Source organism: Stegastes partitus, unplaced genomic scaffold, assembly GCF_000690725.1.
Source record: "Stegastes partitus isolate 25-593 unplaced genomic scaffold, Stegastes_partitus-1.0.2 Scaffold781, whole genome shotgun sequence".
Lineage (NCBI taxonomy): Eukaryota > Metazoa > Chordata > Actinopteri > Pomacentridae > Stegastes > Stegastes partitus.
In genome coordinates this window covers 95,748-121,086 of record NW_007578512.1, presented here as the reverse complement: position 1 = coordinate 121,086, position 25,339 = coordinate 95,748, and the positions used below count along the sequence as shown (strand labels likewise).

The 25,339-nt window shown below is 41.4% G+C and overlaps 1 protein-coding gene across 1 annotated transcript; it reads right to left on the bottom strand.

Moving 5' to 3' along the window:
- Positions 1 to 472: 472 nt before the first annotated feature.
- Positions 473 to 21,608, bottom strand: LOC103364799 (bifunctional protein NCOAT). Its single transcript, XM_008292060.1, has 17 exons — positions 21,497 to 21,608; positions 17,670 to 17,721; positions 12,794 to 12,891; positions 11,520 to 11,650; positions 11,258 to 11,429; positions 11,060 to 11,158; positions 9,726 to 9,995; positions 8,698 to 8,784; positions 8,108 to 8,577; positions 6,236 to 6,410; positions 4,794 to 4,850; positions 4,361 to 4,446; positions 4,099 to 4,203; positions 3,335 to 3,426; positions 3,031 to 3,217; positions 1,023 to 1,182; positions 473 to 609 (listed from the first exon to the last, which is right to left on the bottom strand). Exons 1-17 carry the CDS (start codon positions 21,537 to 21,539, stop codon positions 473 to 475), a joined length of 2,421 nt encoding a protein of 806 aa, XP_008290282.1. The 5' UTR covers positions 21,540 to 21,608.
- Positions 21,609 to 25,339: the final 3,731 nt, after the last annotated feature.

Genomic DNA, 25,339 nt, shown 5'->3' with positions numbered 1-25,339 from the left:
GCCCATGTTCCACAGAGGGGTATGTTCTAGCTGCTGTGATCCAGCGCTCTGCTCCCGTCTCAACCTCTCCTGCCTTCCTTGAAACTCGAAGGAATCGTGTAATCCTCAGACAGGGGCGGAATCTGAGAAGCTTTGCTAAAGGTTTCAACTGAAAGCTTATGTTATGTTTTGTAAATCCCTCAGAAATCTCTGGGTTCATCCCCATTACTGCCACACAGACTCAAAGGAATCCAGAATTGTCCCTCGAAAAAAAAAATAAAAATTTCCCTCTCTTGACGGAGGAAACGCAGACCCTGCTTCTTTGCAAAGCTTAGTTGTCACTACGCTGTGCTGCACATACGGTGTTTCCTAACATGTTTCTGTGTGTGTCGGTGCCTTTGTGTGTGTGAGTGTTTTTGTTGTTTCTGGTGGTGTGTGTGTGCGTGAGAGTGTGTGTGTGTGTGTGTGTGTGTGTGTGTGTGTTTTTTTATGTTCAGAGCAGCCTCCCCAGCACCACCCCCTCTCTGCTCCTGGCTTCTCCTCTGAGGATCTCTAAGAAGCCCAGTTTGGTCAGGAACTCCAGCCTCTGACGGTCTGTAGGCTGCACCTCACAGAACACACCCTGAGAACCTGCGAACACACAATCAACAAGGGAAAGAAAACACTACAAGTTAGTTCAGTGATCAAGGAAAATTCAACGGCAGAACTTCAGCAGTCATGATCATCTGCTTTTCTGTTAATCTCCAATCTTTCTTAATTAGCACGGAGAGATTAATGTTACTAAAACAGCGTGCACATTTTTGTGCATCAGTCATTTCCAGAGCCTTTTGAATAGTACCAATATTTGAGTGTCATACGTGAGACAGGTAGCAGTTTCAGTATTCACAAATAAGGATCGCACACATTAGGGTGGCCATATTTTGATTACCGAAAACCAGGACACTCCATTATAATTTCAGTACATTTAAAACCAGGACGGCCAGGACAGGACGTGAAAACAGGACGTTTGGTCACCCGAGCACACACACCAACTCTGAGCTTACCGTTGGCCTTGAGTGCAGTGAGGAGGGCGGTGAGCAGAGTGCGGCTGACGCTGATGTCCACCAGCTCGGGAAGGGCGTCCAGTCTCAGCTGAGAGGGGAAGTGATACAGGAGCGAGTCTGGGTACTCACCCTGGTCCTCCTCCATTAACTGGATCAAGTCCTGCACAGAGAAGACACAAAATATGTTGCTGATAATCATTTTTCCTCTTAGTGCAGAATAGTGCTACGTTATTGTAGTTCCCCACAGCTGCCACTAGATGTTACTAATCAGCCATATATCTCACTTTCAAGTTACACAGCGCCCCAGTAAGTAAATTAAACAGACAATATAAAGAGTAATCGTCATCATAACTCCAAATTTCCCTGAATTAAATTTAAGTACATTGTAGCATCAACAGCAATAACAGTCTCACTGAATCAGCAGCTTTTATTTTGTAGAGACAGACTTCTTTAATTAGCATAATGTACGACTGTACAAGAAGCTGGCAAACACTTTTTTTTTCCTGGAATGGAAATTGCTTGCAGGGATGTTTTCGCCACCTATTCTTCAAGAGTACAACACATCTATACATAGAGCTAAACTTTAATTATGTACAACACTAGTAATGTGCTGCTGTGTGCAATAAAGCAAAAACAACTGGCATTGTGACACCGTTAACTATTTTTAGCCACTTTGACTTTGACAGACACTAAAGCCTTCAGCTGGAAACTCTTATTACCTTCACACCCTTGGCTGTGAACGACAGTCATCCACAGCATCACTGTCAGCGTGCACCATGACGCACATAAACCCTCCGCAGTTGTCAGGGTATGACTGTTTGTGTTGCTCACCACCAGCTCTGTTTGGCTCTTTGAAACGTTTGTCTTGATGGGCAACAACACAGATTCTTATCTCTACCATAGCTACCAATGGAGCTCTTTCTGTTAACTGCACTATATTCAACACAACCATCAAATCTGGTTTAATATAAGCCTGCCAATGAACAGACAAGAATCCAAGACAAATATAGCGAGAATGCTGCAGGTGGCTGTAAAACACCATCTTAAATTCAATCTCTGTTTGTCTAAGTGTGGTAGTAGGTATATGTGTGTGTTATTTTCTTTGTTTACCTGTGCGTGCCACCAACTTCCCAGTGCGTTCTTAATCCTTCACAGAGGGATCCAGATGGTGTGGCAGCATGTAGTGATACATCTCAACTGTTTGTGCATAACGCTACCTGATGTGTTATATTGCCTATAAAAAGTACTCACCCCCTTGGAAGTTCCCCTCCTTTTTATTGCTTTTCAACACTGAATCGTGGTCAATTTAATTTGGCTTTTTTTGACGAGAACTTATCCCAAAAAAGACTCCTTCGTGTCAAAGTGAAAACTGATTTATACCACCAATATCAATTCATTGAAAATACAAAATGGACAAAAAGTGATTGCAAAAGTCTTGTAATTCGGCACAGGTGCAGCCAGTTGGTGCTACAAGTCACTCAGTTAGCGAAATGGAGATCATCTGAGTGCACTGAATGTGATAAAAGAAATAGTGGTATAAAAACACATGAATCTGAAAGGTCCAGTCACTGGTGAATCGGTACTACTGGCTATAACTACACCATGATGACAAATGGACACTCAAAGCAGCTCTGTGAAAAGGTTAGGGGATGGATACAAGAAAATCTCAGTTAAATCCATCTTAACTAGTGATGGAGGCCGCCAAGACACCTATGACTCTGAAGGAGTTAAAAGCTTCAGCAGTTTCTCCTGTTTTTCACCAGTCACAGCTTTGTGGGAGAGCAGCCAAAATGTTAAATCTTGGTCTCATCAGACCAAATAACCTTTCTCCACTTGACTTCAGAGTCTCCCACGTGCCTTCTGGCGAACTGTAGTCGAGATTTAATCTGAGCTTTTTCAAACAGTGACTTTCGTTTCGCTGTCACTCTCACACAGAATGACATAATCGTTTTTATTCAAAACAAGAAATGAAAGGACTTCTTGTTCTGCATAATATCCTCATGTTCACCTGTGTGTTGGGGTGTGTGCTCCCTTTGGGTGGGTATTTGTCCCTCATGGCGGGTATCCAGCTGGCCTGGCACCGCTTGGCAAAGGAGCGAACATCCAAGATGCCTAACACACAGCCGCAAACACCGAGCTCATCCTCCAAGATAAAGCTGTACTCTGGGCACAACGCCAGGCACGGTCCAAGACATCTAGGGGGACAAAATGAGGTATTCAATTTTTAATACCTGGTTTGCAAGTCATTCTGTTATGAGAAACACCCAATGACCCTATCTCCTTTTCACATTTTCTCTTTCACGTGTACAGACCTGTCTCCTATGACATCTGGATGTGCTGAACTGGACTCTTGGCCACCCTGAGTCCTCAGGTGAAGTTGGCGGACCATCCGATACAGCTCCACCTACACAGACACGATCATGGTTGGACATTCTGTCATCTCTGTTAGGACATTGCACTGACTTCCATCTATGGTGGACAACCTAACTCTCATCTTAATTAATTCAGTCCTAACTCTAATTTTAACCTAACCTCAGTTCACACATTACCCCTAACCACCAACAAAACCCCCAAAATTACATTTTGCCTCACAGATCCCCATGAGGACTACTTTTTTTCTGACAAGGTTGGTGTTTATACCACAAACTGTCCCAAAAACACAATAAATATTAGCATTATAGACATAGTTTTGGTTTGTTACTGCATGTGTTTCCTGACATCAGTGCATCAACGTGGAACCAAAAATCTACAGGTGACCAAACAGTCGGGGTCCTTTGAAAACTCTACGATAAATTTTGCAGCGTTTGTCTGTACAAGGTTAGTGATGGAAAAAATCATAAATTTTCCATGACTTTCCAAATCTGAGCATCTCCATGACCTAAAAAGTTCTTCCCTTTTGGTTTGCTCCCAGGTTGTGTTTCTGAAAAGATAAGTAGTTCCACGGCAGCTTTGCAATTAATTTGCAATGACTGTATAGTGGAACTGTAGAAAGTAACACAAATATTTCAACATCTTGACTCCTGTGATATTTGATGAATTATCCTGTTGTTACATGTGTGGGTGAGACTTCTCCTACCTTGTCTTTACTGTGGTACGGCCTGATGTTGTAGAGACGAGAGGTAGGGAAGAGAGGAGGAGGATGGGTGAAAAGTTCACTGCTGCTGCCTATCGGGAGAAGCATCTACACAGCAACAAACAAACGCACATAATAGGCAGTTTTAAGGAATGAACTTGACAGAGCCGAGTCACATATTATTAAAAATTTAAGAACACAAGCATGCGCAGATACACAAAAAACAAATCCATGACACACTGCATTTCTAACAAACACACCCTACCTGCACCTCCCCAGACACTCCTCCTTTGAACACCCATGGCTCGGACTCCACTCCCAGTAGATCTGCTCCTGTGGTCTTCCCACACCCTGCCACAGACAACATGTCACTCTGGGGAAAAGCTTATAGCCAAGGAAAAGCCCTGAAAGTCATCAGCGCAGATGGAAAATGATCGCATGCCTTTAAACATTTATGCGAGCATAAAAATTCAGTGGTTTACAGCATTAAACCACCTCAAGAGATGTTGGCTGAAATGAACTTCTTTCAGTTTTTATGCTTTTGTCATAAATATTTGAAGCACAACTGGTAGTTCAGTCCTCACTGCAGTGTTATCTGCTGAGCTCGTGCGAAGACGTAATGACTGAATGTTGCATGGAAGTTAGTTATTTCAGGCAGTGACAGGGAGACAAAAAGCGTAAACGCCATGCCTACTCACAGTGGAAGCAGTTCCTCCAGGAGCCGAGGGTGGAGCTGTCACTCAACACTCGTCCATCTAAGTGACGTAGATGAGTAAGTGGGTAGAGTGTAAGAGAAAAGAAAGTTTCATTAAAAGGAGACAACAACACCACACGAACACCTACAGCACCTTTCTCTTCTAACTTAAGTATTAACTTAGCAGTACTACTGTATATACTCAAAGTAGAAGTTGGTTTAGCTCAGGATACTACTGGTATATTAGCACTAGACTATAGGCACAGTATTGTTGGAATAAAGAGAATGGAAGGAATATGGCACATGCATAAATCTAAAGCTCAGTGACTGCACAAGAGACTGGTGCGATTGGCCACCAAGACACCTTTGGCTTCTCTGAAGGAGTAACAGGCTTCCGTGGTTGAGATGAGAGAATGTGCACACAGCAACAGTTGCCTGTTCTTCACCAGTCAAAGCTTTATTGGAGAGTGGCAAAGAACACGCCACTGTTGAAAAAGCTTACATAAAATCTTGGCTAGAGTTCACTAGAAGGCATGTGGGAGGCTCTGAAGTCAACTGGAATAAGGTTCTTTGGTCTGATGAGACCTAAATTGTGCATTTTGGTAGTCAGATAGGACACAACATTCGGTGGGCTCCAAACACTGTAGACCATCCTCATCTTAAGGCACGGTGGTGGCAGCATCATGACATGGGAATGCTACTTGGAAGTAGGCATGAAAGAAGCGTTACTTGTAAATTCTTGTCAAAAAGGCCAAATTAAATTGACCGTAATTCAGTGTTGAAAAGCAATAAAGGGGAAAAATTTTCACTTTTTATAGACACTGCACACTAAAGTATAGTGCACTAAACTATGCTATATTGTGCTACACAATAGCACAACATAGTTACCATGTAGTCTTAATGGGCCTTTTTTAGTCACTATTTCATATTCGTTCCATTGTCTGACATTTAAATGAGAACAGCTTTATTGGAAATGGCTGTAATTAAAACCAGCATATGTGAGCACAGAGATAAGGAGAGAAGGAAACAGATAATAAGGTGCCTGTGCTCCAAATAGTGCTTGTGTGTTTTCTCTTCAGGTGTTTGAGTGTGACACAGTGATGCCCTGGTGTACAATGTACGAATCACTTTTTCGTTCAGGAATAATTTAAAATTCTTTAGTTTTGTAAACACACCAAGTCAGACTTCGGTGCAGCTGACCAATGACTTGAGCCAACATGGTGCAACAATTACACTAAGAAAACCACTTTTAATAATGAACTAAAGTTGAAAAACATGCTGTAGTTAAAAATACTGATGCCAGCAGATTTTCAGCATCAACTTAATTGATTATGCCCTCTAATTACAGCAGCTCCAGTATGATAACAGTAACAGAATACACGTCACAGTTAAACTAATTCTGTATTCCTGTATTGTTTTTTTGCTTCTGTTTGTCTATATCCTTACCCAGCCAGCATATGAAGGCCTTTGCAACCAGAGCTGTGTTCCTCAGGTCCCACACATAAGGGTAAAGGTCATAGAGTACAGCCCTGTTGGCCCCGCCCACGACGCTGCAGTGGAGCTGTGCTATGTCTTCACACAGAGACAGGAACCTGGAGGCTCGCCCACGCCACTCATCAACCTGAGGGCAGATGCAAAGAGGTACTGAAACATGTTTTCTGAGCTATAAACTAAATGATGTGACTGTGACGCACATCATCACAAGCGCAGCATCCCCACCGTGAAGCACGGCGGTGGCAGCATCATGATGTGGGGATGCTTCTTCGCAGCAGGCATCACAAATCAGTTTTTAATTGCAACATGTTGTTTGAGCTGTAAACTAAATGATGTGAACTGTGATGAAACACATGAATGTTGATGCTGATTTTAACATTTCTACCAAATTTATGAAAGTCGGCATTTTGTGGGTTGAAAATGGCTCAACATGCTTCTACTGTTTTATATTATTCTCAATCTTGCGACGTGAATACTGATATAGAGTCAATCATTTGGGACTTATCCACATCCTGAAATGTATATATTTAAACGAAAAAGTCCTGTCAAGCCTATACCATGACTGAGACTCAATATTCACAGGAGTATGCCATACTTTTTGTTAACCTATTACTTCCTATTTTACAGTTTGCGTGCAAGGGTTTGGCCTTGTGCTCTCACTGTCTGCAGAAGACTCGATTCCCTCCCTTCAGCCATATGGCTCAGGAATGGTTGCAGATGGCAGGATGGTCCCCCGATAGCACCACTGTTGTGTACACGAACTCCAGCTTAGTGGGGCTGGTGCCAAAAACTTGAATTGATATGACTTGGACCCACAATGGTCCTCCATAGCGGTGGAAGAAGTATTCAGATCCTTTACTTAATTAAAAGTACCAATACAGCAATGTAAAAATACTCCACTACAAGTCCTGCATGAAAAATCATATTTAATTAAAATACTAGCCAAAAAAAATGTAGTTAAATAGTTGAAGTAAAAGCACTGGTTTGGTCACTCTAACTGATATAGGATTGTATATAGCATAATTAGATTATTAACAGTGAAGCATCAGTGTGTCAGCAGCACATTACTGTTGTAGCTGCTGCAGATGGAGCTAGTTTGAACTGCTTTTCATACAGTTTTATATACAGGGATGACAGACAAATCTATGGGGTTGTCACGTGATTAAAAAGAGAGTCTGTGGATATTTTTTTTTTCTCTAAAGTGATTTTTGATGAGATATTGGGTCATTTTAAATGTATTAAATTGAAACCGTGTGAGAAGTTTAGAGGGAAAAACACTATTCGGTGGAGCTGTGAAGGCTCATAGATAATTCAAATATGACCCTGACGATGGACATCATAAAGGTTGGAAGTCACTGGTTTAATATTTAACTATGTGTTGTATTTTAAAAGCTTTTTATGTCATATATATTATGTAAAATCATCATCTTAATAGTAACAGAAGCAGCCAGATACATGTAGTGAAGTAGAAAGTACATTATTTGTCTCTGAAATGCAGAGGAGTAGAAGCAGAACTTAGCATACAGTAGAAATTGTCCAGTCACATACAAGTACCTCATAGTTGTACAGAACTTAAGTAAATGTACCTAATTACTTTTCACCACTCCGTCAGTGTCTGCTTCAGGGGACAGAAGACATGCTATGTGGTATGGGTACATTGTGATCCTGTGTGGTTATTCCACTTTTCTCGGAAGGGACATTTTTCAAAAATTATGAAGTGGGTGGAGTTACATGCAGAGTTAGAGGTGAGATTAGGTTCATAAATTAGGTCACGTTCTTCTTATTTGCCGCAAGTTAAAGATTCCACACAAAATCGTCACTGACCTTCTGAGGCGGCGCCTTCTTGCTGTTAACGCCGACCACGTGGCAGTTGCTCTTCAGCCAAGTCAGATCCTGCAGCAGTTTCTGGGCCGACGGGCCATGCTCGTGGGGGAGATAGTGAAGACCAACCAGCAGCCGCACCTGGGACTCACTCAGCAGGCCCTTCCCACTACACACCCCCCGACCCTGGGCCCGCTGTCCCCGGCCTCCGCCCGGAGGCGCCCCGGGTCTGGATCCTGGAGGCTGGTGGTTGGGTTGGCTCGGCTGGTTCGGCCTCCTTTTCTCCCCCTCTCGAGGTTCCCTCTCCCCCTTGGTGGGTGAGGAGGGAGGGGAGCTGGAGTTGAGAGGGAAGACTGGGAGTTTGGCCACGGCGGAGCTTCCTCTGAAGGTGGAAGGGCAGTCGGACCTGTCGGGAGTTTTGCAACGAGATGTCGGGACGGAGGAGCGCTGGTCTGTCCTCGAGCTCTGCCGGCCTGTAAAAACCCATACAAGTTGTGTTTCATAACAGAATAGCGCACTGTAAATAATGCAGGCTTGGAGACATTCAGTTGGTTTACTTGAACAGTACAAACTAGCACCAGTGTGTTTTCTACCTGCTTGCAGAGGTTGGTTGAGCTCCTCCATCCAGTCGTGTAGTGCAGCAGAGAGAGCTCTATCAGGACAGTACTCACACTCCTCATCTACAGCACACATAACATTAGAACATCTGTGAGGATCCTCATTTATATTCATAGAGTATCTCACCCCTCCTTCACATCATTTTGCATAATCAGTCTGCCATATACCATACTATAGGCAAACTACTACACCACAGAGTTGCACAGCAAATTTTCCTGCAGTCATTAAAATTCCTCTCCCAGTTCCAATCCCATCACAGGCCTCCACATCTCTTTTCAAATCTCCTCCCTTAAAGCCTACGTGTCCTCCAGCCCGGCGCCGCGTTTCTCCTCCGCCGAGGGAACCGGCTCTCCGCTCATTTCTTCCTTCATCACACGGAGCAATTATTCCTCCATCGCCACCTCTCCCCTCCACCCAGTCTTCAGAACATCACACGCTACACTGCTTCTCTGTTCCTACCATTTTCCATCTAATTCCCTTGTCTCGCCTTGCTCTCACCCGGCCCTGCTTCCATGTATTTTACGGTCACAGTAAATGAAAGGCAGCGAATGTGATCCCAGCGTCAAATGAAGGTGACGCAGGGGCTATTACGGCTCTGCTATTTTATGAGTGTGACACAATTCATCAAATGTAAAACTTTGGGAACACAGAGAGTGAAACAGGCTGATGAAATGACTCTGCAATGAAAGCAGATGAACATTGGTGCTGGTCTGTATTTTTACCACGTGTAACTGTAGCTGAGTGACTTTTCTAGGACAACAGATGGAGCTTTAATTCCTGGAAGTTTATTTATTTGTTAAGTAATATCAGATAGAATTGTCTTGTGGTTAAAATATTGCTTGTTGCCAAGCAACACTGGCTTATTAAAATATTCTCTGGGAAGCAATGGGATTAACTGTACATGGATGTGGTCTGGCGGAGCCAATATTAGTTTATTAACTCAAGCTATCTCCCGTCTCATTACTGCTGCTTCCTCCTTCCTTGCGCCTTGGCCACCCCTCACCTTTCATCTCCTCTTTCCCAGTTCTGTGCCAGCTTCCCAGCGTGTGCAGCGGGATGTAGTTGGCTTCAAACTCGCAGTTGGGGTTGAGCAGGAGGCCCCTCAGGTGGCTCCTCAGCTGAGGCTCTCGACCCTTGAACGGCCCCAAGAAGAGACGCCTGGAGTCGTAGTCGTTGGCATGCAGGTTGTCCCAGATGAGCGGAGGACGCTGGAGGACAGACTCCACCTCTGCCAGGCAGTCCACAGACAGCTTCCTGGAAATCACCTTGCTCCCTGAGGGGACAGAGAGAAGGAGAGAAGTGACGAGTGGAAGCCTGAAGGTTTGATAAACAAGCTCGATCACATTTTTTAGACTGATCAGCCTATTTGAATTTTCTGACTTTTCTGCCTAAGAGCTGTGTCAAATCTGAACCACCCGTCAAAATGTAAAGTTCTGATGATCATCACATCTTTATGCTTTGAGAGTCTTCTGCGGCAAAAATGTTTAAAAACTGCTGGGGGAGAGAAACAACAGTCGCAAGATGTTTACATGACACAGTGACACATATTTTCTGATAAAGCTTTGTTGCGTATTTTGCATGCCAAGCTGTCGGCGGGGTGTTTCTTTTTTAACACAAACCTCCCCGAAGCACTTGTCAGAACTTATTTTACACAGGAGCAGGTGTTGCCTCTGCGGCAAAATATGTAGAAAACAACTCCCGACAACTCGTCCCAGCCAGTTTCCAAAAGCATGATGTTCTCAGACGGTTAGAGATCAGACCCAAGTCTACCACTGATCTTTAGAAACTATATAAACAGAGCAGTTTAAAAGTTAAGAAGCAAAGGAACAAAAGTTTCCTCTGTGACATGCCATAGTTGGTTTAATTTTGCCACGTTTTACTCATAAATGGCATTTTTGTGACCCATGCTGGAACAATACACAAGCAGCCTATCCTGTAATGCTGATGTAATGCTAAAAAGACATTACTGTGCCATAAACATTTTAAACATGATTGTATAAACGGTAAAAAGCTACAATAGAAAAGCTTCTAAGGTAGAAATATAGAGACAAGCGATAAAAAATTCAAGAAACGAGCAAAAGGCGAGTAGGCGATAATGTGTGTGTGTTTCTACTGTACTTCCATATGCGTGTGGGCGGATGTTCACCTAAATCGTTTTCTGCTTTGTGGAGGAGGTTGTGAGGATTTGTGCCTGCGCTTATTTGCATGTGTGCATGCTGAGCTGTGTTTTGCCTCTGTGTGTGTGTGTGTGTGTTCTGATTCGGTCAACTAATGAGGCTAAAAAGCAGAATGTCTGCAGGATTACAGCCACATCTACAGTGTTTGTTTGTGTCCCACCTGTCCATATGACTGTAATGTTGGGCAGCAGGTCCTCTCCAACAGTTTGCAGGTAGGGAGACTTGGATACACTGGGAGAGCACAGAGAACCGCAGTACTCTACAGAGAGAAAGAAAGAAAGAAAGAAAGGGAGTTTCACGTAGATGCAGTGAACCTGCCAGTGTCAGATCTTATGAAGTTCTTGACTTTTAGTCCTACCTGTAGGGCAGAATAGGAAGACAGGTGGTTCCCCCAAGAACCGGTACATCTCATTGGTTACGGTGACCTGAGCATGGGCGAATGAAGCGAAGGCCTCGCTGTCGGCCTGACACATGGAGTGATCGATGTCATCAAACAGAATGGCAAACGCCTGGCAACCCAGGTCTGAAACCTGCAGAGAGAGACGAGGTGACGCATCAGAGGTCAAAGCATGAAACAGCAACACTTCTGCAGTGCTTTTGCCATGTGTAGCGCAACACACCTGTCTCAGCTTGCGTTTGAGTAGCGTCATGTCACAGGAAGACGAGAAGACGATGTCCTGACCAGGAGAGAGGGCGTAAACGAACCTCAAGCCTCTCGACTGGGCCTCGATTATGAGAGTGCGCAACTGACCTGAGAGGAAAAGAGGTACTTTGATTGACTTTCATTTCAGGTAGAGGCCGTTTAAAGTGGGACAAAATGGAAAATAAGAAGATGGAAATTTTGGGTCATGACTGAGAACTACAGTCAATACAGTGCCTATATGAGATCAAAAATGTTGATTAAAATCAGGAAGGTTTTGGATTTAAACCTGTTAGTTAGCTGGGCCCTTATTACTTTTATAGTCTGCATGTTCTCCCTGTGGGTTGTCTCAATAGTCTGGCATGCATTGTGGGTTAATTGGTTATTCTGTTGCCTGTATGTGTGTTTTGTGTTAGCCCTGTTATAAATCTGCAGCCTGTCCAAGGCATAACCTGCCAAGCTTGAGCCTCCTGCATACCTCCATTAGATACACCAGGTACAGCTGTTGAATATTAAAGTGCTACCAATGTTTCCCTATTCTCTTCTTTCCATGTATCTCTGATGAAAATCAGTTTGACTCTATAGCGTGTTTGAAAAATATTACATCTGACAACACATGAAATTGTTGCTTTTATGATTATCATGAAAAATAATTGACTTGAAATGTCAAAAAGGCAACTTAATAAATATGACAGTGAAGGACTTTATGTTCAGGCTTTGGGAGTAACGGAAGACATGAAGCAGTATTGTGTAATTGGGATGTAAAAAAAAGGTTCTGTTCTGTTAAAGATACAGATAAAAGAATGTAATCAGATTACTGTTAAATTACATACGAGCACGATTACAAGACCAAAATACATTTTTAAATAGGTTAAACAATGATAATTTACCGTTCCACGTGTAAAAGCCACCATATAAATGTCTTTTATCTTGTCTTTTATTTAAATATTTGGTAATAGGTTATCCAGAATTAATGGGAAACTACATTACTTCAATATTATCATACTTGGATTAGCTCAATGATGATTTTTTTTTACAAACAGGTAATTTGTAAGTTTATTGGAATACAGTTTTAAAGTAACGCTACCAAAGCTGTTTATGATAGAGGTTATATTTTGTCCTAAAACTTGCTATGTAGGTGAATGAAACTTAGTTTTTACAGATCTGTAGGGGAAAATGGATGCACATCTGAGTGAATAAATGGCTTGACACATCATTGATATAAGGATATATGGATGTGTAAAGCGTCGTTACCTTCCTCCTCAGGGGAATAGACTTCTCTCCACAACAGTCTATGCTTCAGGTCGTCTTTCGGCCCGTACAGGTAGGTGTTCAACCCCCAGCGCTGCATCCTGATGGAGAAAGACATGAACAGAAGAGGTACATGTTACCGAAGTACAGATTTACAACTGGGGTAGGCAGGATTGTTTTGGGTTTTTTTTTGCCATCACTGAACAAAAATTCCATAATAAACCTTTAGCCTCCTGCAATTAAAGTGGTTGGACTTCTGCGCCTCCTCTTGACTCTCTTTTCAAGCTTTAGAAAATCTAACTCACTAATCCCTGGTCTTTTCTCTCATTTCAGGTGAGACAGTATAAAGTGCAACGAATAGACTGTGTCGAACAGAAGCCTCTCACTTGTGTTTGAATCCTGCGTGAAGCCACAAGTAAACGCTGACTTGACTACTTTTGCACCTTTAAAGAGCGAGTTCACCCGGTGGGACGGATGTCGGACAGAAGGAAGACTGTAATTCCAGATTCTGACCTTTTCCACATGTCTGCCTAAGCTTTAAAGGCTTGATTTGTAAACGCTGAAAATATGGAAAAGAGGTAAGAAGAAAGGAAGTGAATTAATAAGAGAGAGGATTTATAATTTCAACTTTAACTTTTATTCACCCACTTTTTCCTCTATAACCATATATTTATTTTTTTGCTGAACACTTTATGAGCAATTTAAAAGGTAAAATTCTCCACTTAGGTGTCTCGTGTGGACTAAAAGCTGCTGCATGATGACTTTTAAAATAACTTTGGAAATCTGACGCCTTAAAAGTTTTTTTTTTTTTTTAATTCATGATGATATTTTTTCTACTTTCCTTCTTTCTGTTGATATTTTACTCTCAGTTGTTGCTCATATTTGCATTAGACTTTACTTATATTTTGACAACATTAAATCTTAAACCGAATATCTTTGGTAATTTGCATATTTATCTGCTTTGAACTGCGTTAGTCTTTTACATATTTTGAGGCCAAAGCTGCATTGTCAGATGGCAACTTTGCCAAAAGAGAGGGAGAAATTAGGAGCTAATGAGGCGAGGACAGAGAAAAAACAAAAACACAACAAGCTGCGAGAAATCAGATCCACTGTATTGATCGTGAGGCTCAAAGGCCGCCTCAGTTACAGGAAATGACCTCCTGAATTATAAATAGAGCGTAGTATTTGCAGTGAAACAATATCTGCATCAGCATGTATTCATACACACATATTCAACCCTCATTATTGTCCTCTGTCTCTCTCTCTCTGGACGTGGACCAGCTCTTGTCTCTCTTGTCATTCGTGGGTGGACTGCGTTCTCACCGTCTCTCTCTGCTTCACTTCCTGGACAGATGGTACGTAAGTCGCCTCCACAGAAGCTGCAACCTACCTTCCCTTAAAATGCACAATCACACGCTTCACACGCTGCAGACACATCTCTGCTCTTACAATCTTACGCAACACTCGGCGTATGAATTGTGCCTGCACCCCGCGCTAGAGTCTAAAAAAGCCCCGTCTATAAATAAATGTGGAGCCCACACACTCAGCTGCCGCTACACTGACAAAGTTTTAGAAGTCGATTTAATTCCAAGAGTCGCTTCATGAAGCAGTGATTGCCTGTTTTTAGCAAAGTGCTGCGAAACTACAAACATTTCACCTGAAAAGTCATATTTTAGTGACTTCACCGTTTGTTCAATTACAAATTCATACAATCATTCCAACAAAACCAGAGTGTTTTAATGATTCGGTTGTATATATTTTTTTTGCATATATTTAAGAGCAGAGTCGAGAGCCGAGGGACTCTGCTGTCTCTGGAGACGCACACAGCTGTTACCATTGGCTGCCGAACTGTAAAACTGTGTCACAGCTCACAGCAGGGATTTATGTTGTTCCACTTATATGTAAGATCAGTGTGCCATCAAGAATTAATTGGTTCCCTAACAGCTCCGAGGTTTACACATGGGGCAAGGTGAATGCACATGAAATGGGAATGGCCCATCCTTCATTAGTGCATCAATTTACAGTGGATTTATCACAGTGTTGTTTCTTGACATACTCACTGTGAGTTAATTTTTCACTGCAATATAAAGTCCTGCACTTCTATAGAAACAGCACAACCATGACTAGAAGGAGATGGAGCTCAACAAACTCTTCAGTGCAGTTTGACAAAGTTATAATGCCATAAACCATAAAAACAGTTCTTTATTGAAAATTGAAAAAAAATCAACATGTACAGCATTTTTCCAAGTGCTCACAGGTGTTACCAAAGACAACACAGTGGCTCTACACACTATATATATTTCACTACTTAGATTTTTAATTTGTTTCCACACTCGTTTCTTATCTGTGTTGTGTAAACAAAGCCTGCAGTTCATAGCCATTCAGCCCAAAATTACCAGATTTTTTTGTTATATCACTGTTGTTCACAGCTGAGTCACTCATGGCTTCTCAGTTGGGTCGGAGAGTGCAGAATTTTTGTTTTTTAACAGAAGCTGGTTAAAGCTAATAGTTTATTTTATGACTATTTTTAAATGATATATGTAGAATAAAGGGATTTTGGTGATTTTAAGCTTGAAGTGATAAGTTCAAGGGCTGTCGGAAAATTGAAAATCTAACAGTTTTTCCTGCTTTAGAGTTTCCCAGCTGTGATAAATGGGGTAATTTTGTCAATTTTTAAAAGATAACATGCCTTTATGGTGGCAGGTTTTTGGATTCTTGGGTTAAATGTCACTTTGACTGCAAATTGATCTATTTATGATCTGCTAAAGCTTCCAGTCATGGAAATCACTGTGAGCTGGTTTGTGCTTAAAGAGCTTGTCTCTCTTGGTGATCTAATAAAACTGTTAAAGAAAACTGTTGTGGAATACTCATTAAGGCGCTATCTCTGTTTTGTTCAGTCTCGATTGAAACAGGCTTGAATCTGCTGTCTGTTTATTAGATCTCTGCCTCTTGGAGCAACCACACTGAATAGAACATTTGATTATCTTGGATGTTTATTTTATCTGCCTTAAATTGCTTTTGTCCAACATAGGAAAAATGATATTCTGGAAGAATATTTATGAGCGCAAGACTTCATAGCAATCTATCCGATAGCTGTTGAGATGTTTCAGCTGCAGCCCTGCTGGCAACGCGGCTAAAACAATATCTCTGGGATCATGGCCCACATCCCATCTTCAACCCTCTCTCTGTCTCCGTCCTTCCATTAGAACAAATGCAGCACATGTCTCGCCTCCTGTCATCCACAGCTGAGCCTCAGGAGTGAGGATGAACCTGGCCTTTGCTTTGGAGTCATTCCGCCTCACTGAGCTCTCTCATGTCTGCCTGACACTGAAATACAGGCGTGCAGCTGGGTTGGGGCCCAGAGGCGTCAGATCAGCAGCTCCTGAGCTTCACACCATTTATATGAAGAACAATACAGAAACATCCCTTCTGACCAGGGAACATATGCACGGACACCTGCGCTCACAGATTGTGTGTACATAGCAGCAGCGCACGCCGGCCTGCAGATGAACATCGAACAGGTTCGTGGCAGCACAAGTTTCTTTAATCTTGTGAACCGTAAACAAAACCTGCCAGCAGGTTTGAAAGGCATGTTCTCTTTTTTAAAAACTGCCAAAATGACACCACGTACCCGAGCCAACTGTAAAGCAGGAAGATGCTTTGAATAAATCATCTGTATTGTGCTGTTTTTCGAAAAACAACTCAATTTAAGCTTCAGCAATCGTGATAATAGTGAAATCCCTTTTACTCTACATGTCTCATTGAGAAATTTGGCAAAAATAATCTATGAAAACAAATTTAAAATGTAAATACAGTAACAGTGACTTGATAATCCGACCCTCAACAATCCGAAAACCTTGCTATCCGACAGGTTTTTAGGAAAAACGAACGGAACCCATGAAAAATAGCCTTAACAGACCGACAGCCTTGGATTCTGACTTCGACATGATGTTTTATGTCACAAATAAGGATAGCGGCGTATTATCTGACTGAACAATCCAAAAGACTGGCTACGTTCAGACTGCAGGACTTAATGCTCAATTCAGATTTTTTTGTTGAATCCGAAGTTCATTCACATTCATTGAACTTCATACGACCCAAAAGTGTCCAGCATGCGCAGAAGAGGACACGACGACCTCATACACAGCGAGTGTGCTCAGTGTTTGTGGAAGTGAACACTGATGGTAACAGTGGAGTATATCTGCCATTCCCCTGCTGCCACCGCTGCCGCCGCCACCGATGGTGGAAACAGAAGTGTGACCGCTAACTAAACTGGCATCAGCAGCCAAATACTGCCTGTGTGTTCCGGCCACTTCCACCCTGTTGGAGCGCTCCGAGAGGGTGGAAGTGGCCGGAATGTGCACGATTGCACGGGTCAGTTAGGCGTGAAATCCAGCGATGTGTAGTGTTCTAACAATACACTAGTTATTATAACAACTATAAACAATGAATATTAACAACAAGTTACCCTTCAGGCATCAGGCCCTCCTTGTATCTCCACCTCCGTCTTGACAATCCGACAGCCTTGCTATCCGACATAGAAGGTTTTACGTTTAGTGTCGGATTATTGAGTCACGACTGTATCTATAATATTAGAGTCACCATTTTTTTTCTCAGTATTGGTATCACCTGTGGGCATTGGAAACATTTTGCGTGTGTTAGGTTGTTTTTTCTTTTTTTTTTAAAGATTTATGGCATAAATCTTTGTTTTGTACATACAAAAATTCATCTCCGAGATCTCTCTGCCTCTGGCCATTGCTGTGCTGTTTCCGTAGGGGAGCAGGATTTGATATTGCAGTGAAAAATGAACCCACAGTGAGTAAAAATGTAACTTTGGCTGCTTGGAGTACAGAGCATTAATGAGTGGTGGCAGACTTACCACTGGAAGAGAACTTTCCTCTGGTCCATAGACCAAGGCCTCCCATAGAAACCTGCAGAAGAAAAAATGAAATGAGCACAATTAAGTCACATGACTGATGCAGTATGTAAAGCTATTAATTCAGGCTTCATGACAACGGACACCTCATAAACTGTTACAGTAGCCTACTAATTTATTCTGTGGGTCCTGCTGCCTCTATAATTTCTCTGTTTACTATCACATCCTTTACCAGTCCATTAAAATGATTTCCTAGATATCAAATTCCCTCTTTATTGACCAGTACATGAAAGCAAATATGCTGTGTAAGCTCTCAAACGGACTTTCACTTTAAATGTGCTGCAAATGTCAGTGTACTTTAACGTGTATGCTTGGTGGGTAAAACTGCACAATGGGAATAAACTGCATTTGTGTAACTTAATTCTTTGTGAATTTATACTAAACACTTATCATATATGATTCCCTGGACTGTAGGCTACACTTAAAAACCTGAAAAAGAAAAAGAAAAACAAGAGAGAGAGAGAAAATCTGAAAGTAAGGATGCCACATTTGTTGGCTAAAAAATGTGAAATGCTTTACACACTGTAAAAACCGATGGCAAACATGTAAAATAATACATTCAGCAAATTTAAATACAGTATAACTGTGTGATTTTACATATTGTAAAAAAAACTAATTGCTAATTGAACAAATGCAATTTTAAAAATGTTATTGTACATCCTAATATACATAATATTTCTTTCAAATTACAGCAAATATGGTGAAAATAGTCACATTAGTTGCTAATTTAAATGCAATAAAAATAGTATAATTTTTGCTGTGGACATTATTTGCAGTTCTGAGGCGTTTCTTCACAGTTCACGTGCAAATTTACAGGTTTTTTTTCTACTTTGGTTTTACTAGATATTATCAATAACAAAACAAAAAACTGTTTTAAAATGATGATTCTTTTTCCACCGTGTAGCATCACAGCTACAGCGCTTCTTGCACAGCCACACAAAACAATACAAGATCCTCCACTGCTTACTTGGTCACATCCCTGCTGCGACTGGCAGCGGCATAATTCATCTCCGGCTACACTCTCCATCACATTTTCTATTCTTAGAAATGGGAGCATCTCCAGTGTCCCTCTCCCTCCTTTGTGTTTTTGAATAAGTCTGCAAAGTCTGTGTGTGTGTGTGTGTGTGTGTGTGTGTGTGTGTGTGTGTGTGTGTGTGTGTGTGTGTGTGTGTGTGTACAGTAACTGGGTCAGAGTGAGAATCAAATCAGATACACTTCCAATGCCGACTGCTTTCCCCTGCATGCCTCTGGAGGTTTTGTTTTTTATTGTATTTATTTGGGCGTGCATGTGTACGGCATGTCTACCTACGTGTATGTGTGTCCTGTGGAGGGCTCCCCACGAAGCCAAACTCAATTAGTAGCTCTGCTGGATGCCACCACATGGGGCTGAGAAACACACAGGCTTGAGGAGGCATAAGAATCAGAGTGTGTGTGTCTGTGAGATACCAGTGTAGCTGAGATTCATAGAGCCGTAAAGCTGAGACAGTGGAGAAACCAAATACACAGAAAATTAATTGGCAATTATTTTTAAATATTCAGTAATTAGTGAAGTAATTTTATAAGCAATAAAGTCTAAAATGTGGGGGTGACTTGACAGCTAAGTGGTTAGGCTGCCAACAGTAATAATAGTGTGAAAAAATGTACCGTTTTCTGTTATAAATCACTGTAAGATTGATGTTTGGGGGTTTTGGACTGGAATTCAGACAAAGAAAAACATTTAAAAACATCAATCTGAGCAAGTTGCAATGTGCATTTTTCTTATTTAGAAAGATGTCTTGGACTAAAAGGGATTTAAAAGATGATAAGCAAAGTAACTGAATAAAATAAAATAATCATTTCTATTTCCAAACTTGCAGCTCAAAAAAATAAAAAATAAAAAAGTTTAAAAAAAACCAAAAAAAAAACATTGCCAGTTGTTTTATTAGGGGCCGACTCATTATCAGCCTTGACTTTTTAAAAATATATTATCAATACTGATTTGTGATTTTAAAAATTAATATATCTTTTTTTTTAGAAATGAAGTTAGAAAAAAATGAAAAACAGAACAACTTGTAAGGTTGAATTCTAAAGTATCAATAAGTCTAAAGTATTGAAATATTAAGAGCACTGGGAGCAAATGAAAGCCACAACTCTTGAGATTTGAGATGAACATTTGGTTCAAAGCATAAGTCTGTGCTTTCATCACAAAGGCCCCTTTTTTTCCTTTTCCCAACAGCCTTAATCGTGGAGCAGTTAAAAGTAGTTGTTCTGAAGATCTAAGAGGCCTTGAGGTAGAGTACAAACGGCAGAGAAGTTCCATGCCTAACTTTGTATTTTCTTTTTTTTTAAAGAACCTTCAATTCAGTTCTGCATTTAACAGTTAGCCAGTGCAAGGGACCGGTCAATGCCCAGCTGGTCATTATGTCATTTAAATGGACCATAGATTTCAATTTAGATATATTCCTCAGCTGAAATCACCCTTTCACCACAGAGTGAAGGTGTTTGTCAAATTTCCATGCTGCTGAGTCAAAAATAGCACCAAGATTCCTGCAAAGGGCATAAAGTTTGGCACTTTTTGGCCATCCAGCGCTTCACCTCCTGCAGGCAGCTAAGGATGGATGCGATAGCGGTGAAGTCGTCTGTAAAAGGAGAGTTTATGTTTGTTGAAAATGGAGCCAAGGGGGAGGACAAAAATAAAAAAATAAAATGGGCCCTAAGATGGAACCTTGAGGTACTCCACAAGCGATTGGAAGAGTACAAGAGGGGCGACTCCTAATTTTACTGGAACAGTAAATCAACTCAAACCAGTTCAGCACAGGGAAGGTGATCCAACCTAAGAAAATGGCACAATTACCAGAGTCTAAAAACAGCAGTAGGTCACTGGAAACTTCGGGTACAGTAGATTCTGTGCTGTGGCGAGCCCTAAAGCCTGATTGGAATTTTTCGATGATGGTCTTGTAGTGTAAATAGGATAGAATCTGCATGTGCAATCTTAGTAATTAAAATAGTAAGATAAATTCACATAGAAATAGAAAATACTGTAAGTTTTTATCTTAATATTGAAATTAGCAAGGAAATCTGCGACTTGACCTTCTTCATTGACGTTTCCTTGAGTAATTTTTATTTGTTGTTTTGTGATAGTCACAACCTGTAGCATCATCAGTGCCATTATTACCACTGACAGTATTATCCTCCTCATCATCATCATCTTCATCATCCTCATCATCTCCAAAAATGATGATGCTTCACTGGCATTTCTTTCATTGAGGTCTTCAAACTGTTATTTTCTTTTCTGTGTTACCTTCACTGTCTCATTATCATCCATCACTATCACAGCCTTCTTCCTCACATCCTCCTCAGCATCTCACTTGTCATGTCATACCATCAGACCTCTACAGTCTCCTCATCCTCACCATCATCCTCCTCGTCATTTTCATTATCCAGAGCTTTTTTTTTTCTTTTTTTTTTTTTCTTTTAATTTCTTTTTTTGCTTCCTTCAGGCTGCAGCTTTTCAACCACACATTACTAGATGCTTTTCCCCCCCGCCTGCTCTTTGATCTCCACTTCAAGCCTGACTGATCACCACCACACCATCATCTCACACGGACCTCCTTCGTCCTGTCTCCACGAACGCATCACCGCCCTCCTTGTCTACAGCAGGTGACAAAACGATCGCTCGCAAATGTAGGTCAAGCGGTGGGTCTGTTCAATAAAAAAAAAATCATCCCCTGGAGGCAAGAAGCAATCACATGATCCGACAGGAGGTCAGTTCTGAAGTCGGCCGCTCTTACCTTCCACCACCCCGCAAAGGAACTGCTTCCTCTCCTCCTCCATCCTGTCCTCGGTCCTCCGGCCTCCCTCCGCTTCCAGTCGGCCCCAGAACCAGCGAGGGGAAGACGAGATGCTCTCCCCGTCTGTCAGCCTAGATCCCGGGAATATTCTTCATGCCTCTCCTCGGTCTGCCTCCACCTCCTCCTCTGCCTCTCCTTCTCTCTACATCGCTCCAGCTCCCGTGCTGCGTTCAGGTGCTCAGCCGAAACTCCTACTTTCAAGCACCAAAAGCTGTTGGCACAATCACGTGAATTTTTTTATTTGTATTTTTTTGGATAAATAACACCCATAAAAATAAGCACACTAACGAGAAAAGCGAAGTCAAAGAGATTTATTTGACAGTATCAGACTAAATAAAGAGTAAAAACAACAATGCATTTATTTCAAGATTCAAGAGTTTTTATTTGTTACATGCTCATACAGCATGAACAGTAAAAGTGACTTCCTCAATGACAATAAGACATTATAAAAAAAATTAGCTTTATTATAAAACAATAGAAAAATTGGAACATTAAGTAATTTCATAAATAATGAGTTGAGATTTTGATTCTAAAGTGCCGGGCAGATTGTGCAACAGTGAAGTCGTGTGAAGCTGACAGATGATGGTGGAAAAAGAGGCAATGCGCTTCAATAAAACTGCAATAACTGAGCAAAACAATAAAAGATGCTGGTTCATGTTTAAAAATGGGAAAGAGAAACCCTTGGACCTGGGATCATTAACAAAAGGGAGACTCAGCGCCTAAAGAATCCTAAATAGAAATCTATGGCTGAGTTCTGTAATGGCAAAAATGTTAAGACTGCCTCCAAAAAACTGCGTTGTTATGCACTGGCACATGCGTGGGGTGTGTTGTTTAAATTCTGCAAAACGTGAACTCACAAAGAAGAGTTATATATTGCGATAAACTGTATATATGCATATGAGATTCATGCCTTCCAAAGGCAAGAGCCAAAGTATAAAGTCTCACTCCAGCTGATAGGTAAGTTTGTGTCTGATACAACCTCCCAGCAGTCGGGAAAGGTGGGGGTCAGACTGTCAGGGTTTTGTCTAACTTTTTCCACTAACAAGGCCTCCATAGAGTTACTTATGTGGGCCAGTCTCCCGCTCATCCTCCCATAAAATTAGGTCCTTTGATACCTGTGAGAGACAAGATAGGAAGTCACAATGGTCAAGTTGGCCTCCTTAGCACAAACTTAAGTGGATCAGAGACAAAACTTCACATGGGAGGGCACACAGTTCATTTATAAAACAGCCAAAATAAAAATAAATAAATCCTAGTCTCTGCATTAAAATATGGCGAAACCAGCAAAATATGGAATTTCCCTCACGCTGTGCACTTGCATAGTAGACCAAAGCAGAAAGAAAAAGTAAGAAAAAAGCTTCTCATAGAGTGAAAATCCATTTTTATTGTGTTTTGTGCTTGTTATAAACTTAACATAAAAACTGTTAATTATAAAAATGTTCCACAAGTCAGTCAGAATTCCAAGTAACCAATAGCTGTCCAGCTCAAACTGTGATTGACAGCTCCAGCTTCCAATCACAGACAGCGTGTTCTTCCTGAAAGAGGCGGGAGCAGCAGCAGCTCATTGATTCTCAAAGCAAAGTAGCACATTTCGAATGGCCCTGAAACTAGAGACTTTACAGTCACAGTAGATTGAACCAACTGTGCAGTGTTTTTTAGCTGAAAAACTTAAAGACACACACTGAGGACATGGCAAATTGCAGCTATAGCTCTCTCACCTTTCACTTAAAAAGGAGCCAGGTCTTGTTAAACTGAAACAGCAGTTGAGGGCCGTTCCCAAGATGGCTGCCAAGAGGTGAGACTTAACTATTTGCACTTTGTTGTTTCACTTGTGCTTTTTCTTCTGTGAAACAGAGGCAGAATTTATATGAGACTGGCCTGCAGGTTCAATTGTGGTAGTTTGGCCAACAGGAAACAGAAGTAGAGCTCAAACGGACGACAGCTCCTTCACCTGTCAGCAGCTAATCAGGTACTTACATAACCAAATTACACCAAACAACAGTCGTGGTGAGGTTAAATTCTTGGCTATTCGACAATTACAGTCACTGAGTCCAGTATTGAGTGGCTTAACTCACTTTTGTTGTGGCTTTATTCAGTTTTAATCTTCCCATTACTCCTAGGAAAAATACCTTCATTGTAACATTAGCAGAGGTTTGCTAGCGAGCTAGTTATGACGCAGCTAGCATGACTTAGCATAATTGTTATTTTGCTAACTCTGCTCTCTGACTCTGCTTGGACAGTAACCAGTAGTGGGTTTATTTCTACAACTAAGCTAACCAACTTGAAGTTAACCACACCTAATTAAATGTTGTCATTTTGTTTTATCAACACAGAAAATGAGTTGTGGTGCTACTGCGTCATTAAGTGTTAAATTAGCTAACAGCAATGTAAAGCTAGTATAGTTTAAACAAGCTACAAGACAGAAGAAGAAAAGAAGAATGCAACACTAAATTACATGATAATGATACTTGAAGACACAAATACTTTGTTTTCTTTTGTGGTGTGTAAAAGATAGCATTTAGAATAAGAAATGGTGACTGTTGCCCTTTTTTCCCCCATACATCAATGTAAATACTTTTGTGTTCTCACTGAAGTCCATATAAATGCTTAATATGAATCCAAGTATTTTACAGCATATCATTCATAAAGTCATGTTTGAAACCCCAAAAGATATTTCGCAATGTTTTGGAGAAAAAGACAACCTTTACAAGAAACGGGCCGACTTGCTCACTTTAATACCTTTTTTCTCTTCATACTTCAGATTTTTCCAATGTCCGTGAAGGCAGCATCTGCCTCCGGTCCGCACAGGCGCAGTAGCCTCCTGCAAGTAAGATGGGTAAAGAAATGTGTTTGTGTGCAGGTGCGTGAGCAACTTACAAATAGCTATTTCTTCATTCCTTCTTGTCCCTGTAAATAGGTCATTATTTTTCAGATGATTGAATGTGTAGTTGGGGTGGCTTAGTGGATGTTTGTGTGTTTTCTGGATGCTTGGAAAAATGCACAGTAAAATGTACTTTGCAGGAGGCTGTTCTTAAAGCTGTCAGAAGGATTTTTTACTTTCTTTTTGGACCTTGTAGTATTTTTCTAAATGAATATGTATGCAATCTTGTTACATTTTCCTTAGTGTTTCTGTGAACAAATGGGTTTCTGTATAAATCTGACTCTGAGCACCCCTTGCTGGAACTATATTTAATTACACCGAGCTATCTCCAAGTTAAAATTGTCCATCCATCCGTTATCTATACACCGCATAATCCTCACTAGGGTTTCAGGGTGCTGGAGTCTATCTCAGCTGACTTAGGGTGAAGGCAGGGGACACCCTGGACAGGTCACCAGTCTATCGCAGGGCTACACTTAGAGACAGACAACCAAACACACTCACATTCACACTGACGGACAAGTTAGAATCACCAACTAACCTCAACATGTTTTTGGACTGTGTGGGAGGAAGCCGGAGAACCCGGAGAGAACCCACGCTGCACGGGGAGAGCATGCAAACTCCACGCAGAAAGATCCCGGGTGTCCTCACCACTACACGAACCAGCGACCTTTTAGCTGTGAGGCGACGGTGCTAACCACCGGGCCACCAAGTTAAAATTGATGGGTAAAATTATTGTGTCATACATGCACAAAATTAGCTTTAAGATGTATTTAAATATGCACTGCAGATGACAGTAAAAGTGTGTTGGACACTGCCTACAGTTTATGTGACATCAGGATTCTTTCCACACAAAGAGACACACTAAAACTATTAAATATGTTCATATAGATTTATATATATAT